Raw genomic sequence first — 12,467 nt, forward strand, 5'->3', positions numbered from 1 at the left:
ATGTACTCAAGCTGCAATCCCAAACAGAACTTAGTCTTACCTAGGTCTTTCATTTCAAATTCTTTCTTGAGATATTCTACTGTTTGGGCAATTTCACCAGAGGTTCCAAGGATGTTTAAATCATCCACATACACTGCTATTATTACAAACCCTTTGTTTGCAAACTTCTTTATAAAAATACATGGACTGATTGGGTCATTCTTATAGCCCTCTTTGGCTAGGTACTCACTTAGTCTATTGTACCACATTCGTCCACTTTGTTTCAGTCCATAAAGGGATTTGTTCAGCCTTATGCAGTACTGTTCTCGAGAACCACTCTTATCTTTAAGCTCAAAACCCTCTGCTAATCTCATATAAATTTCATTATCCTGTGGACCATATAAGTATGCGGTTACAACATCCATTAACCGCAAATCCAGTTTTTTCTCTTATAGCCAGACTTATTAGATATCTAAAAGTCATTGCATCCATCACAGGGGAGTATGTCTCCTCATAATCTATTCCTGGTCTTTGAGAGAATCCTTGTGCTACAAGCCGTGCCTTATATCTCACGATTTCATTACTCTCATTTCTCTTTCTTACAAAGACCCACTTATGTCCTACTGGTTTTATATTGAATGGTGTCCTTAAAATAGGACCAAACACACTCCTCTTCTTTAAAGAGTTTAACTCCACGTCAATGGCTTCTTTCCACTTTAGCCAAACTTTACTTTGAGTGCACTCTAATATGTACGTGGGTTCATGATCCTCATTTATCTCAAGTGCTACCTTATATGCAAATACTTCATCAATCTCGACATTCTTACGGTTCCATTGAATTCCAGACATGATATAATTGACTGAGATCTCATTATTATCAATACCTTCAGGACCTTGAGGTTCAGCGTCCCAAACCTCATTTGGTACCTTAGGATTTGTCGCGGCCATGTCTGTAATTTCCTTAACCTCGGTTTGATTTGCATCTTTCTTAGATTTCTGAGGGTTCTTATCTTTGGAACCTAATGGTCTACCTCGTTTTAAACGTGGCTTAGACTCTGTAGCAACTTGATTGTGTTCCTTCTGAACATCAATACGTACTGGTGCATTACAAGCTGGTATGTACGATTTTGTTATTCTGTTTGGGTCAGCAAAGGAATCTCGCAATTGATTAGCTAGCTTTTGCAAATGAATAATCTTTTGAACCTCTGCATCACATGCTAGAGTTCGAGGATCTTTCCAATTTAAGGATGTTTGATTCCATGTTAATTCTTTAACCAGCTTGCTTGTCTCTCCACCCAACAAAGGAAATTCGGATTCTGTAAATTGACAGTCCGCGTATCTAGCCTTAAATAAATCTCCTGTAGTTGGCTCAAGATACTTAATAATGGTAGGAGACTCATATCCAACATATATTCCCATCCTCTTTTGAGGTCCCATCTTAGTTCTCTGTGGTGGAGCAATCAGTACATAAACGGCACACCCAAATGTTTTGAGATGGGATATGTCTGGCTCATGACCCATTAATAGTTGGGATGGTGAATACTTATGTTCACTAGATGGCCTAATGCGTATAAGCTCTGCTGCATGTAATACAGCGCGTCCCCAAGCCGACACAGGAAGCTTCGACCTCATTAGCAATGGCCGAGCAATCAATTGAATACGTTTAATGAAGCATTCAGCTAATCCATTCTGTGTATGGACATGTGCCACAAGATGTTCCACACTCACCCCCATGGACATACAGTATTCATTAAACGCTTGGGATGTAAATTCACCATCATTGTCTAGACTTATAGTCTTAAGTGGAAAATCTGGAAAATGTGCTCTTAGTCTTATAACTTGAGCCAACAGCCTAGCAAATGCTAGATTCCTTGTGGATAGCAAACAAACATGCGACCATCTGGTCGATGCATCAATAAGGACCATAAAGTACCTAAACGTCCCACAAGGTGGGTGTATAGGTCCACATATGTCCCCTTGTATCATTTCCAGAAAATGCAAAGTTTCTTTATGTACTTTTGTTGGTGATGGCCTTATAATAAGTTTCCATTGTGCACATGCTACACACGTGAGATTCTTAGGGATAACTTTTCTCTCTTTAAGAGTGTGCCCATTTGAATTCATAATAAGCTTACGCATCATGTTAGAACCCGGATGGCCAAGCCGTTCATGCCATAGAGTGAACTGTTCATTGAACATTTTATTCTTTGCCAAGTTAGATTCTATCATGTTAATCTTAGCATGGTAAAGACCAGTGGCTAGTGCAGGTATAATCTCTAGGACTTTCTTATGTCCTTGTACAATTTCAGTAATATATAGAAATTATTTATCTCCTTCACCCTTTGTTTCAACATGATAACCATTCAATCGAATGTCCTTAAAGCTCAATAAGCTTCTCTTAGAGCTGGGTGAATACAAGGCATCACTTAGTTCAAGATGTGTGCCATTAGGTAATAATATATGAGCCTGGTCGTAGCCCTCTATAAGGCTTGCTATACCCGCAATTGTACTAACATTGGCATTTTTCATTATGAGATTAATAAAGTATCTCTTATCCTTCAAGATTGTGTGGCTGGATCCACTATCCACCACAAGTTCACTTTTGTCCTCAGCCATTTCTATAATGACAATAATTTTTGTTTTAAACAATATATTGAAGGAAATGAAATAACTTTGAATTTAAACCAAATAATCATTCTACAAAATAATCCTATTAAATGTAAAAACATAAAGCATAGAAATTAAACCAAAACAACATTTTGAGTTCACATATCCTTTCCTAAACAATCGGAGGTCTCATGATCAAATAGATCATCCTTCTCATGGTCAAAATCATCTTCACCATCGAGATGAACCAGGTTAGCCTCTGAATTTTTCTTCAAGCTCTCTTGATAGAGATCAACAAAATGCTTAGGAGTTCTGCAATTCTTAAACCAATGGTTCTCTAAACCACATCTATGGCAAGTGGACTTGGTCTTTGGTTGTGGCTTGAATGCCCCACGACCTCTACCCCGACCACGGCCGAAACCGGATCGGTTACCACGGCCCTGACCACCGGACTTATATCCTTGGTAAGTGCCACGACCAAAACCATCACGTCCTCCACGGCCACGACCACTCTTGTCCCTATGGACATAGTTAGACTCCTTGGTCTCCTTTGGCTCTTGAGGATTTTTCTATGCGAAATCAACCTTGTGAGCTTTTGGTAATGGGGCTGTACCAGGAGGTCACAATGCACTATTCATCATCAATAGCTCATTGTTCTGCTCAGCTAGCAGCAAACACGAGATTAGGTCTGCATAGGTTTTAAACCCCTTTTCATGGTACTGTTGCTGAAGCAGTATGTTGTTAGTGTCAAAAGTAGAGAATGTCTTCTCTAGCAGCTCATTCTTGGTCACCTCAGTACCACACAACCTAAGGATTGAGACAATCTTAAAAAGCTCTGAGTTATACTCATCCACGGATTTGTAGTCATGGATCCTTAGGTTTTTCCAATCAAATTGAGCCTTTGGGAGGAGCACTGTCTTTTGGTGTCCATATCTGCTTTTCAGCTCTGTCCAAAGGTCAAGTGGATCCTCTATGGTGAGGTACTGATTCTTGAGACTTTCAGCAAGGTGATGGCGCATATGCATAATGGCCTTGTACTTTTGCTTATTAGATGGTTCATAACCTTCCTCAATGCACTTAAATAAGTCCTTTGACTTCAACATGTTCTTTGTGTCCAATTCCCATTGCAAGTAATTGTCTCCAAAGGCATTCAAGGCAACATAGTCAAGATTGTTAAGCCTTGCCATCTGCATAATACAGAAATAGACAACCGTTCATTAGCATGCGGTATTATGAGACCGATCCATGCAATCACTTAATAGGACATGCGGTAATGAGACCGAACCATGTCAAATACATAGGGTCATGCGGTAATGAGACCAAACCATGCCCAACACTTTCACTCAAAATTCGTGGTTTAATCATGCATGCAAAACAACAAACTTAGATAGATACTAGCATGCAACAATTTCGTTTTTCTTAAATAGTTTTGAGTTTTAGAAATTTTCCTTTTTACTATATTGGATTTCCTTTTTCTTATGATTAGATAACAACAAAAATTTTAGGAAATATTTCTTAAACTTTTAAGATAATGATTATAATAATTTTAGAAGTTATCCTAATTTATTTTATGCAAACACATAAAATTTCCGATTTTAATTTCTTAGTTTTAGAGTTTGAATTTCTCAAATACCTAAATCGGATTTAATCCTTAGAACAATTAGATTAAATTTTCTTCTATGAATTTCAGATTTAATAGTTTAGTTCTAGGGTTCTTATGCAACAAACAAACAATCAAACAACCCTAAACTTTTAATCATAAGGAATTCGGATTTTAGAATTTGGTTCTAAGGTTTCAAGCAATCAAACAATCAACCGGATTTTAATCTTGATATAGTTGTGTATGGTTCAATTCACAATCAATCTAGCAACCCTAAACATCCGATTTTAAAGTTTTACAGTTTAGGGATTTGAAAGCTTATAAACTTGTTTGTTTGATTGTGTACTTATAAGTTTTAGGGTTCAATAGTTTTAAGATCAGGTTTGATTATATGTGTCCTAATAGGTCCGATATTACCTTAACACCAATAGAGGTTGACCGGTTTTGATCTGGGAGCTAAAGACCTCAGATTTTCCCTTGATCACGAACCACGAACCTCGATCTGGTACTGGACAACGAACCGATCACGAATGGCGCCCTTCTCTCGAACAAGGACTAGTCACGAACAGGGGTTGATCGTGAGCTAGTATGGGAAGTAGGGTTCAGGGAATAACAAAAGAGGAGAGGCGGCGGTTTAGGGTTTATGGGGTTTTACTCAGTTGGATCTTTAGAACGATCGTGTTGATAACTTGTTATGGAACTAGAGAATTTGATGGTTTAAATCTCTTATCTTATTATTATTGATAAATCGAATGAGGTTACATATATATAGGAAAAAGCAAAGCCCAAAACCTAAATCGACTAAGTATAAAGGAGATGGCCAACGGGCCTTATTGCCTTTGACATACATGGATCCTGTACGGGTCGTGTATGGACCGGTTATGGAAGATACATTCCAAGTGTTTTACAACAATTAGTTTACAATAATTGGAGGAATTCAGAGAAAATAAATAGTAAGTCAACATTTTTTTATTTTTTTTGTCCACGTTTCGATATATGGAATATGGAAAACGTTTTCTATATTTTGAACAAAAAAAAAACAAAAAGAATTAAAAGAAAAACGAGATCGCCGCCGCGAATACAGAAAGAAAACCCTAGAGAACACTGTTGGCACTATTGGATCTACTTACTACCTAATAAGAGAGCACCAAACCCCATTGTCGAAGAACACAACCAACCGCAGACAAAAGAGACAAAAAAAAAAAAAAATCCCAGAAGAATAATCTTACATGGCTGAAATCTCGGCGACTTCGTTTCCTTCTTCTTCTTCTTCCTCTGCTCTCTTATTCCGTAGCTCCCACAATGGTTCTTCTCTCACTCTCTCTCCCCCTTCATTTCTCATCTACTCAGCTTCGTTTCCTTTGTTTATAAGTTATACTCCATTTTTCCGACAGTTACCGCCGTTTCTAATGTCTGTTTTAACCCCCGTATACTTGCAAATGGGACTCTTAGAGTGATTGATTGATTGATTGATATCTGATAGATGTTCCAACAGGTTTTAATCGTGGTCTTGTTTTGATACCTGATATGTGTTTTTCGCAGGTAGCTCAAAATGTCAGAATGTAGCTTGTCCAAGAACCACTTCCCAGTTCCAAGAGGTACTTACTTACTTGTGATTGGAATTTAACAATAATGCTTGTTGTTTTCTCGGGCGGTTCTTTATTTCTTACTCTGGAATCGCAGTTATCTGTGAGACGAAGCCAGCTTGTTGGCAATGCCGTTGTTACCGGTCATGCTTCCCCATCCCGCACCAGCTGCAAGAAGAATCAAGGTGAAGTTTCAATCAAGCCCATTTCCTTTAAAAACTTATTTCTTTGTCCCCTCTTGATGAAGTACGTTATAAACACTTTGTGGTCTTTGAATACTTGCACAGCTATCCGAGCTGTTCTCTCCAGTGATGGAACCCCACTGGCTACTGATTCTAAGGAGGCTGGACTTCGTGGAAAATTGAAAAAAGTCGTTCTAGCTTACAGTGGTGGCTTAGACACCTCTGTCATCGTTCCATGGCTGAAGTATGTCATCGTTCCATAGCAAGATTACATTTTGGATCATCTTGTGGTTATCAAACAACTAGTTTAGATTGCTTCGATGCTAATATTTTCATGGAAGTTATTAATATGTAACTCTATTGTTTTGTAGGGAGAATTATGGTTGTGAAGTTGTGTGTTTCACTGCCGATGTTGGTCAGGTACATTACAAAAATGCCAAACGTGACATGTTTATGCTGATATTTAAAGTTTCGTTTTGCATTTTACGTATGTCGTCTCATCATCTCAATGGCTGATATGAAGGGTGTACAAGAGTTGGATGGTTTAGAACGAAAGGCAAAGGCCAGTGGAGCTTCTCAGTTGGTCGTTAAGGATCTCACAGAGGAGTTTGTTAAAGACTACATATTCCCTTGTCTTAGAGCTGGTGCCATCTATGAACGAAAGTACTTACTTGGTACCTCCATGGCTCGGCCTGTCATTGCTAAGGTAACATTTCCTTTTGTTTTATATGATTGAGTTGTGAGGGAACCCCCAATATTTCTAATATCTGTATACATCTTTTTGATTATTTTATTGTCACTAATAGTCTAATACTATTTCTACATGATTAGGCCATGGTTGATGTAGCAGCAGAGGTTGGAGCTGATGCCGTTGCCCATGGGTGTACTGGCAAAGGAAATGACCAGGCATGTACTTGGAATGTCTTGCTAATGTGTCACATTGGAAAAACACACACATTGATTCTTACATTACTTTCTGTACTGATTGATTGACCAGGTTCGGTTTGAGCTCACCTTCTTTTCGCTTAACCCTGAACTTCAAGTTGTGGCACCATGGAGAGAATGGGACATCCAAGGCAGAGAAGATGCTATTGAGTATGCGAAAAAGCATAACGTTCCTATCACAGCGACAAAGAAATCTATTTACAGCCGGGATAGGAACTTGTGGCACATTAGTCATGAGGTAAAGTAAAAGACAGATGGTGGTTCGCATTTCCTTTTTGGATACAACAAATTGATTCAGTTTGTCACATTGCTCATCTCATACTAATGTGTCTCATGCTCTGATATCAAACTTTTGTTTTGTTTTGTTGAAAGGGTGATATATTGGAAGATCCAGCAAATGAGCCGAAGAAAGATATGTACATGTTAACTGTAGATCCTGAAGATGCTCCCGATCAGCCTGAGTAAGTTGCTTTTATCTAAACCTCTGGTCGGAATTTCTTAGAGTCCTTCTGTTATCCTAGGTGGTTTGTAGCTGTGTTGATAGTTAAAAAACTTTGAGTTGAGTCGGTTAGCTACAGAGCTCACAACTTAGCCTCGTTAATCAAGTCTCTCTATGATGTGTAGTTTTTGCTGTATGAAGGAGTTAACTGGTTTAGCTGCTGTGAAATTTATTTACCAAGAGTATGGATTTTACAATTTGCATCCTAACTTTTGATACTTGAACAGATACATCGAGATCGGGATAGTATCTGGACTTCCAGTGGCATTGAACGGGAAGCCTCTGAGTCCAGCCGCACTTCTGACCGAGCTAAACACAATAGGAGGAAAACACGGGATTGGGCGAATCGACATGGTAGAGAACCGTCTGGTCGGGATGAAATCACGAGGTGTGTATGAAACTCCCGGAGGCACCATCCTGTTTGCAGCAGTACAGGAACTAGAATCACTCACCCTAGACAGAGAGAGTATTCAGGTAAAAGACTCATTAGCACTGAAATACACAGAGATGGTCTATGCGGGGAGATGGTTCGATCCGCTTAGGGAGTCCATAAACGCCTTCATGGAGAAGATAACTGAGAAAACCACGGGATCCGTGTCACTGAAGCTGTACAAAGGATCTGTGTCGGTTACAGGGCGTCAGAGTCCGAACAGTCTGTATAGACAGGACATCTCTTCGTTTGAAGGGAGTGAAATCTATAACCAAGCTGATGCAGCAGGGTTCATCCGTCTCTACGGGCTTCCTATGAGAGTTAGAGCAATGCTTGAGAAAGGAATCTAGAAAGGGTTTCATTCTCATGTGTCTACTTGGAATTGAGAGCCTGACATAAGAACACCACTTTGCAATAAATGTCGAAATAATTCTATCATTTTGGAGAAGTTATAGAAATTGAATAATTTGCTTCTCTTCTATGACATGTGTAACTCTTGATTTATATTTTTCTGTTAATGCTGAGACTTACATCTGCATTTAAAATTCTCCTATTTTCTGAAATCATTTGCAAGTTTTTTTTTTTTTTGTATAAATATATATCAGATTAAAAGACTTTTGTTGGATAAAAATATTAAAATATGAATTTCCATTTCATTTAACAATTTTACAATGAAATATTTATCTTGCTTTTTTTTGATCAAATCATAAATTTACATTTTTTTTTGTTAGATTTAAATTTTTTAATATTATGATAATGCGATGTATACTTTTTATTTTTTATTTTTAATAATATATAAATAATTTACACAAAACCCATGCTCTTCCTCCTTGTTCAAGCAAACACTTCTCTCTTTTTTTTTTTTGCTCTCTCTCTCTCTCAGATCCAAGTCGCTTTTCTGATTTTACCATGGACGGTGGTGCTGAAGGATCTCAACAGCCTCATCTCATTCTAGCCAACAAGCTCTTCCTCCTCACTCATCCCGATGTTCCTGACATAGAGAAAGTCCAGCTCAAGTCTGAGGTTTTAGATTATATCAAATCCGATGGTAACGTAACTCGTTTTCTCTCGAATCGATTTCAATTACCTTCGAGGTTTTATATTCCTGATGTTTTGGGTTTGTATTTTTCTTAGGTATGGCTCCCTTGTACGAAACCCTAGCGGCTACTTCGGTTCTGGATTTGGATCAGAGCTTGTTAGATATCATGCGGACCGCTAACGAGGAGGAGCTTAAGAAGCTTGACGAGAAGTAAGTTTCCTTGATTCGTATTCCTATTTTTGAAATTTTGGGTTTAGATTGATGTAAGGCAACACTGTAGAATTTGAGGTCTCGAATTGTGTTTTGCTTTGGGAATCTCTATGTTACTGTGTAGTTCATGTAAAGATTTTGGGAAACTCTATGTTTCTTTTTGTGTTTCGATGATTTATTGTGTTTGATTGTTTTCTTACATTTTCGTGTCCTTCTCCTTTGTTTAGGATTGCTGACGCAGAAGAAAATTTGGGTGAAAGTGAAGTGCGTGAAGCTCATCTTGCTAAGGCTCTGTATTTCATCAGGATTAGTGATAAGGTATGTGAATTTGAGCATTGTCATTAGTTATTAGTTATGCTTACTTCAGAGAACTTCCTTGGCCATTAAATTTTTTTGGGTTGTAATTCTAGGAGAAAGCTTTGGAGCAGCTAAAACTCACTGAAGGGAAAACTGTAGCTGTTGGGCAAAAGATGGACTTGGTGTTCTATACATTGCAGCTTGCTTTTTTCTATATGGACTTCGACCTGGTATCAAAGAGCATTGACAAAGCCAAAAAGTAAGTGTCAGTTTGGCTGCATCGAGACTATGCTTGATGGTTAATGCAACGGAAATCTTTGATCTAACACTTTCTGTTTTGCCTTGCCAGATTGTTTGAAGAAGGTGGTGACTGGGAGAGGAAGAACAGGCTGAAGGTCTATGAAGGTTTGTACTGCATGTCCACCAGAAACTTTAAGAAGGCTGCCAGCTTATTTCTGGATTCGATCTCAACCTTCACAACATATGAAATTTTTCCATATGAGACCTTTATATTCTACACCGTCCTGACAAGCATCATAACTCTGGACAGAGTTTCTCTTAAGCAAAAGGTATTTTGTCAATTGCTCAGTCCTCTACTTCGAGTTATCTGAATTAAGTTTGGATGACTTTTGAAGTGATGAATCTTTTTTTTTTTTTTTTTGCAATTCCTTCCGGAGGATGTGAATCTTCTTGAGAAACTAATAGAGTGCCTACTAATTTGATAGGTTGTTGATGCACCTGAGATCTTAACCGTGCTTGGGAAGATTCCGTTCCTTTCTGAATTTCTGAACTCCTTGTATGAGTGCCAGTACAAGGCGTTTTTCTCAGCATTCGGTGAGTTCATTACAAGGACTAGATGTCATATTTCCGCATGCATGTTACTTGGTCTGCATGTTTATTGTTTACTAACATCATTATTGGGGTATGTTGTCAGCTGGAATGGCTGAGCAGATAAAGTTTGACCGTTATTTGTACCCGCATTTCCGGTTCTACATGAGGGAAGTCAGAACGGTGGTTTACTCTCAGTTTTTGGAATCTTACAAGAGTGTGACAGTTGAAGCCATGGCAAAGGCCTTTGGCGTTTCCGTGGATTTCATTGATCAGTAAGCACACTAATGAAAACTCTCTAGTATCTTTTTAGTTTGCCAGCTCTTTTTTTAGAATCGATAAAATAGAAAGTTAAAACCGGGTTCAAATAAATATTAAAGGGAGCTGTCACGCTTCATTGCTGCTGGGAAGCTTCACTGCAAGATAGACAAAGTTGCAGGTGTTCTGGAGACTAACCGTCCTGATGCAAAGAATGCACTCTACCAGGCAACAATCAAGCAAGGGGATTTCTTGTTAAACCGGATCCAGAAGCTGTCTCGTGTGATCGATCTCTGAGCATGCCATGGTAACGTAACTCGTTTTCTCTCTAATCGATGATAATTACCTTACGATTGCTTCGAGATTTTATGTTCCTGATGTTTTTGGGTTGGTATTTGATAGGCTGAGAGTACCATTGGTCTTTATGAAGAAGAAGAAGAGAACAAGTGGGAGGAAGGCTAGAGTGTGGTTGAGGAAGAAGTCAACAGAAAGTGGCTAAGAGTCAAAAGGTGAAGAGAAAGCCTCTTTCAGAAGAAGAGGGTTCAATAATAATAATGTTGTCGGTTTATTTATGTTGTCCTAAACTAAGGTTGTATTGAAAGGGTGATCCATTATTAGGGTATCCTTGAACAGAAAATATTTCCTTATCTCCCTCTTATTCTAAGGCCGCCTTGGTCAATACCTCATCTTATCTCATCTCTTCTGTCTCAACTTAACAAATTGGTGCTTTCATTGAGAGTTATGGCGTCTACTCCGGAGCCGCGTAGCACAAACTCCGAACTTGAGTCATGCGTTGCTGAACATTCCTGGCAGTCAGAATCGCACGATCAGATCAATGATCGACATGACACTGACATCCAGTAGATCAAGGAATCGATCAAAAAGCTGATCTTGTCTGTTCGTGCTTTTGCCCCGCATCCGGTCGAGAGTAGATCTACCACGCCGGTGGGTTTCTGTACACCGATTGCAGGACAACACCCTCATATGTTCGGCACGATTCCTGTGACTGAGGAACATGTCCGTCAAGAGAAGGGTTTCACCTATGTTACCCCGCGACCGACAGAAGGGATTTTACCTCTGCCGACCATTCTGCCAAGGATGGATTCTTCACGCCAAAGGGTCGATTTGCCTTTCAAAAGGGTTGAGTTGCCTCACAGACGAGTAGATCTACCGATGGGTGACGGCAGTAACCCAGATGACTGATTATTCCGGATCGAGAAATGTTTTGTCACAAACCAAACTCCCGAGCATGAATAGTTAGACGAAATCATATGTTGTTTGACTGGCCAAGCTATTACGTGGTGGAGGTATTACCACGAACGCGAAGGAATCGTCAACTGGAAGATCTTTAAGAACAAGTACCGAGAGCGTTTTAAGTCAAGCAGAGGTAACTCTACGGTCGACCACTTGTTGCAGTTGTACCAAATGGGGAGTGTGGATGAGTACAGAGAAAAATTTGAGCAGCTGATGGTCGAGCTACCACACGTCTCTGATGATGTGTTGGAGTCCTCGTTTTTAAGGGGGCTCAGAAAGAGCATACGCGACCAAGTGGTTAGATGCAGACCAACAAACTTTGTGGAGACTGCTGGTGGATTACGTGCGTATCATCGAGTCTCAGGAGAGTGAGTCTGGTGGTTCTGTGGCTCGAACCCAACCCAAGGTGGTGGCGACACCCTCCTTTTTGCAACCACACCGTCCTACAAACCAATCCTTCACTCATGGCAATGACTACAAGAAATCAGGCGTGAGTGGAGAGAACCGTGGGTTTAACCCTTGCAGGCATTGTGGAGAGAAATGGCTTCGTGGTCACAGGTGTAAACCGAAGTTGAAATGTCTGGAAGTCACGGAGGGTGATGACTTAATGGAGGACTGTGAGGGAGACCAAGCAGAACAACAAGAAGAAGAACAATTGCTGGCAAGTCCGGAGGTGGAAACCTTACATTCCATGGGTAGTATGTCTGGAGAGCAGTCGTTGATGCTGAGAGGAAACATTGGCAAGAGGGGTGT

General features: G+C 39.6%; 3 protein-coding genes across 3 annotated transcripts; 2 read left to right on the forward strand and 1 right to left on the reverse strand.

Annotated features, from left to right (window-relative positions):
* Nucleotides 1-2,744: 2,744 nt before the first annotated feature.
* Nucleotides 2,745-3,773, reverse strand: LOC147933750 (uncharacterized). The gene is made up of 3 exons (XM_087472311.1): nucleotides 3,571-3,773; nucleotides 3,307-3,393; nucleotides 2,745-3,105 (listed from the first exon to the last, which is right to left on the reverse strand). Exons 1-3 carry the CDS (start codon nucleotides 3,771-3,773, stop codon nucleotides 2,745-2,747), a joined length of 651 nt encoding a protein of 216 aa, XP_087328437.1.
* A 1,434-nt stretch (nucleotides 3,774-5,207) lies between these two features.
* Nucleotides 5,208-8,373, forward strand: LOC104722495 (argininosuccinate synthase, chloroplastic). The gene is made up of 10 exons (XM_010440659.3): nucleotides 5,208-5,491; nucleotides 5,729-5,784; nucleotides 5,870-5,957; nucleotides 6,060-6,198; nucleotides 6,326-6,374; nucleotides 6,478-6,660; nucleotides 6,786-6,860; nucleotides 6,952-7,137; nucleotides 7,272-7,360; nucleotides 7,626-8,373. Exons 1-10 carry the CDS (start codon nucleotides 5,416-5,418, stop codon nucleotides 8,176-8,178), a joined length of 1,494 nt encoding a protein of 497 aa, XP_010438961.1. The 5' UTR covers nucleotides 5,208-5,415; the 3' UTR covers nucleotides 8,179-8,373.
* Nucleotides 8,374-8,478: 105 nt separating this feature from the next.
* Nucleotides 8,479-11,156, forward strand: LOC104722496 (26S proteasome non-ATPase regulatory subunit 6 homolog). The gene is made up of 9 exons (XM_010440660.3): nucleotides 8,479-8,876; nucleotides 8,963-9,077; nucleotides 9,305-9,395; nucleotides 9,488-9,633; nucleotides 9,724-9,943; nucleotides 10,100-10,208; nucleotides 10,309-10,477; nucleotides 10,583-10,767; nucleotides 10,863-11,156. Exons 1-8 carry the CDS (start codon nucleotides 8,738-8,740, stop codon nucleotides 10,755-10,757), a joined length of 1,164 nt encoding a protein of 387 aa, XP_010438962.1. The 5' UTR covers nucleotides 8,479-8,737; the 3' UTR covers nucleotides 10,758-10,767; nucleotides 10,863-11,156.
* Nucleotides 11,157-12,467: the final 1,311 nt, after the last annotated feature.

This window comes from Camelina sativa, chromosome 11 (genome assembly GCF_030686135.1).
Source record: "Camelina sativa cultivar CO46 ecotype springtype chromosome 11, ASM3068613v1".
Lineage (NCBI taxonomy): Eukaryota > Viridiplantae > Streptophyta > Magnoliopsida > Brassicales > Brassicaceae > Camelina > Camelina sativa.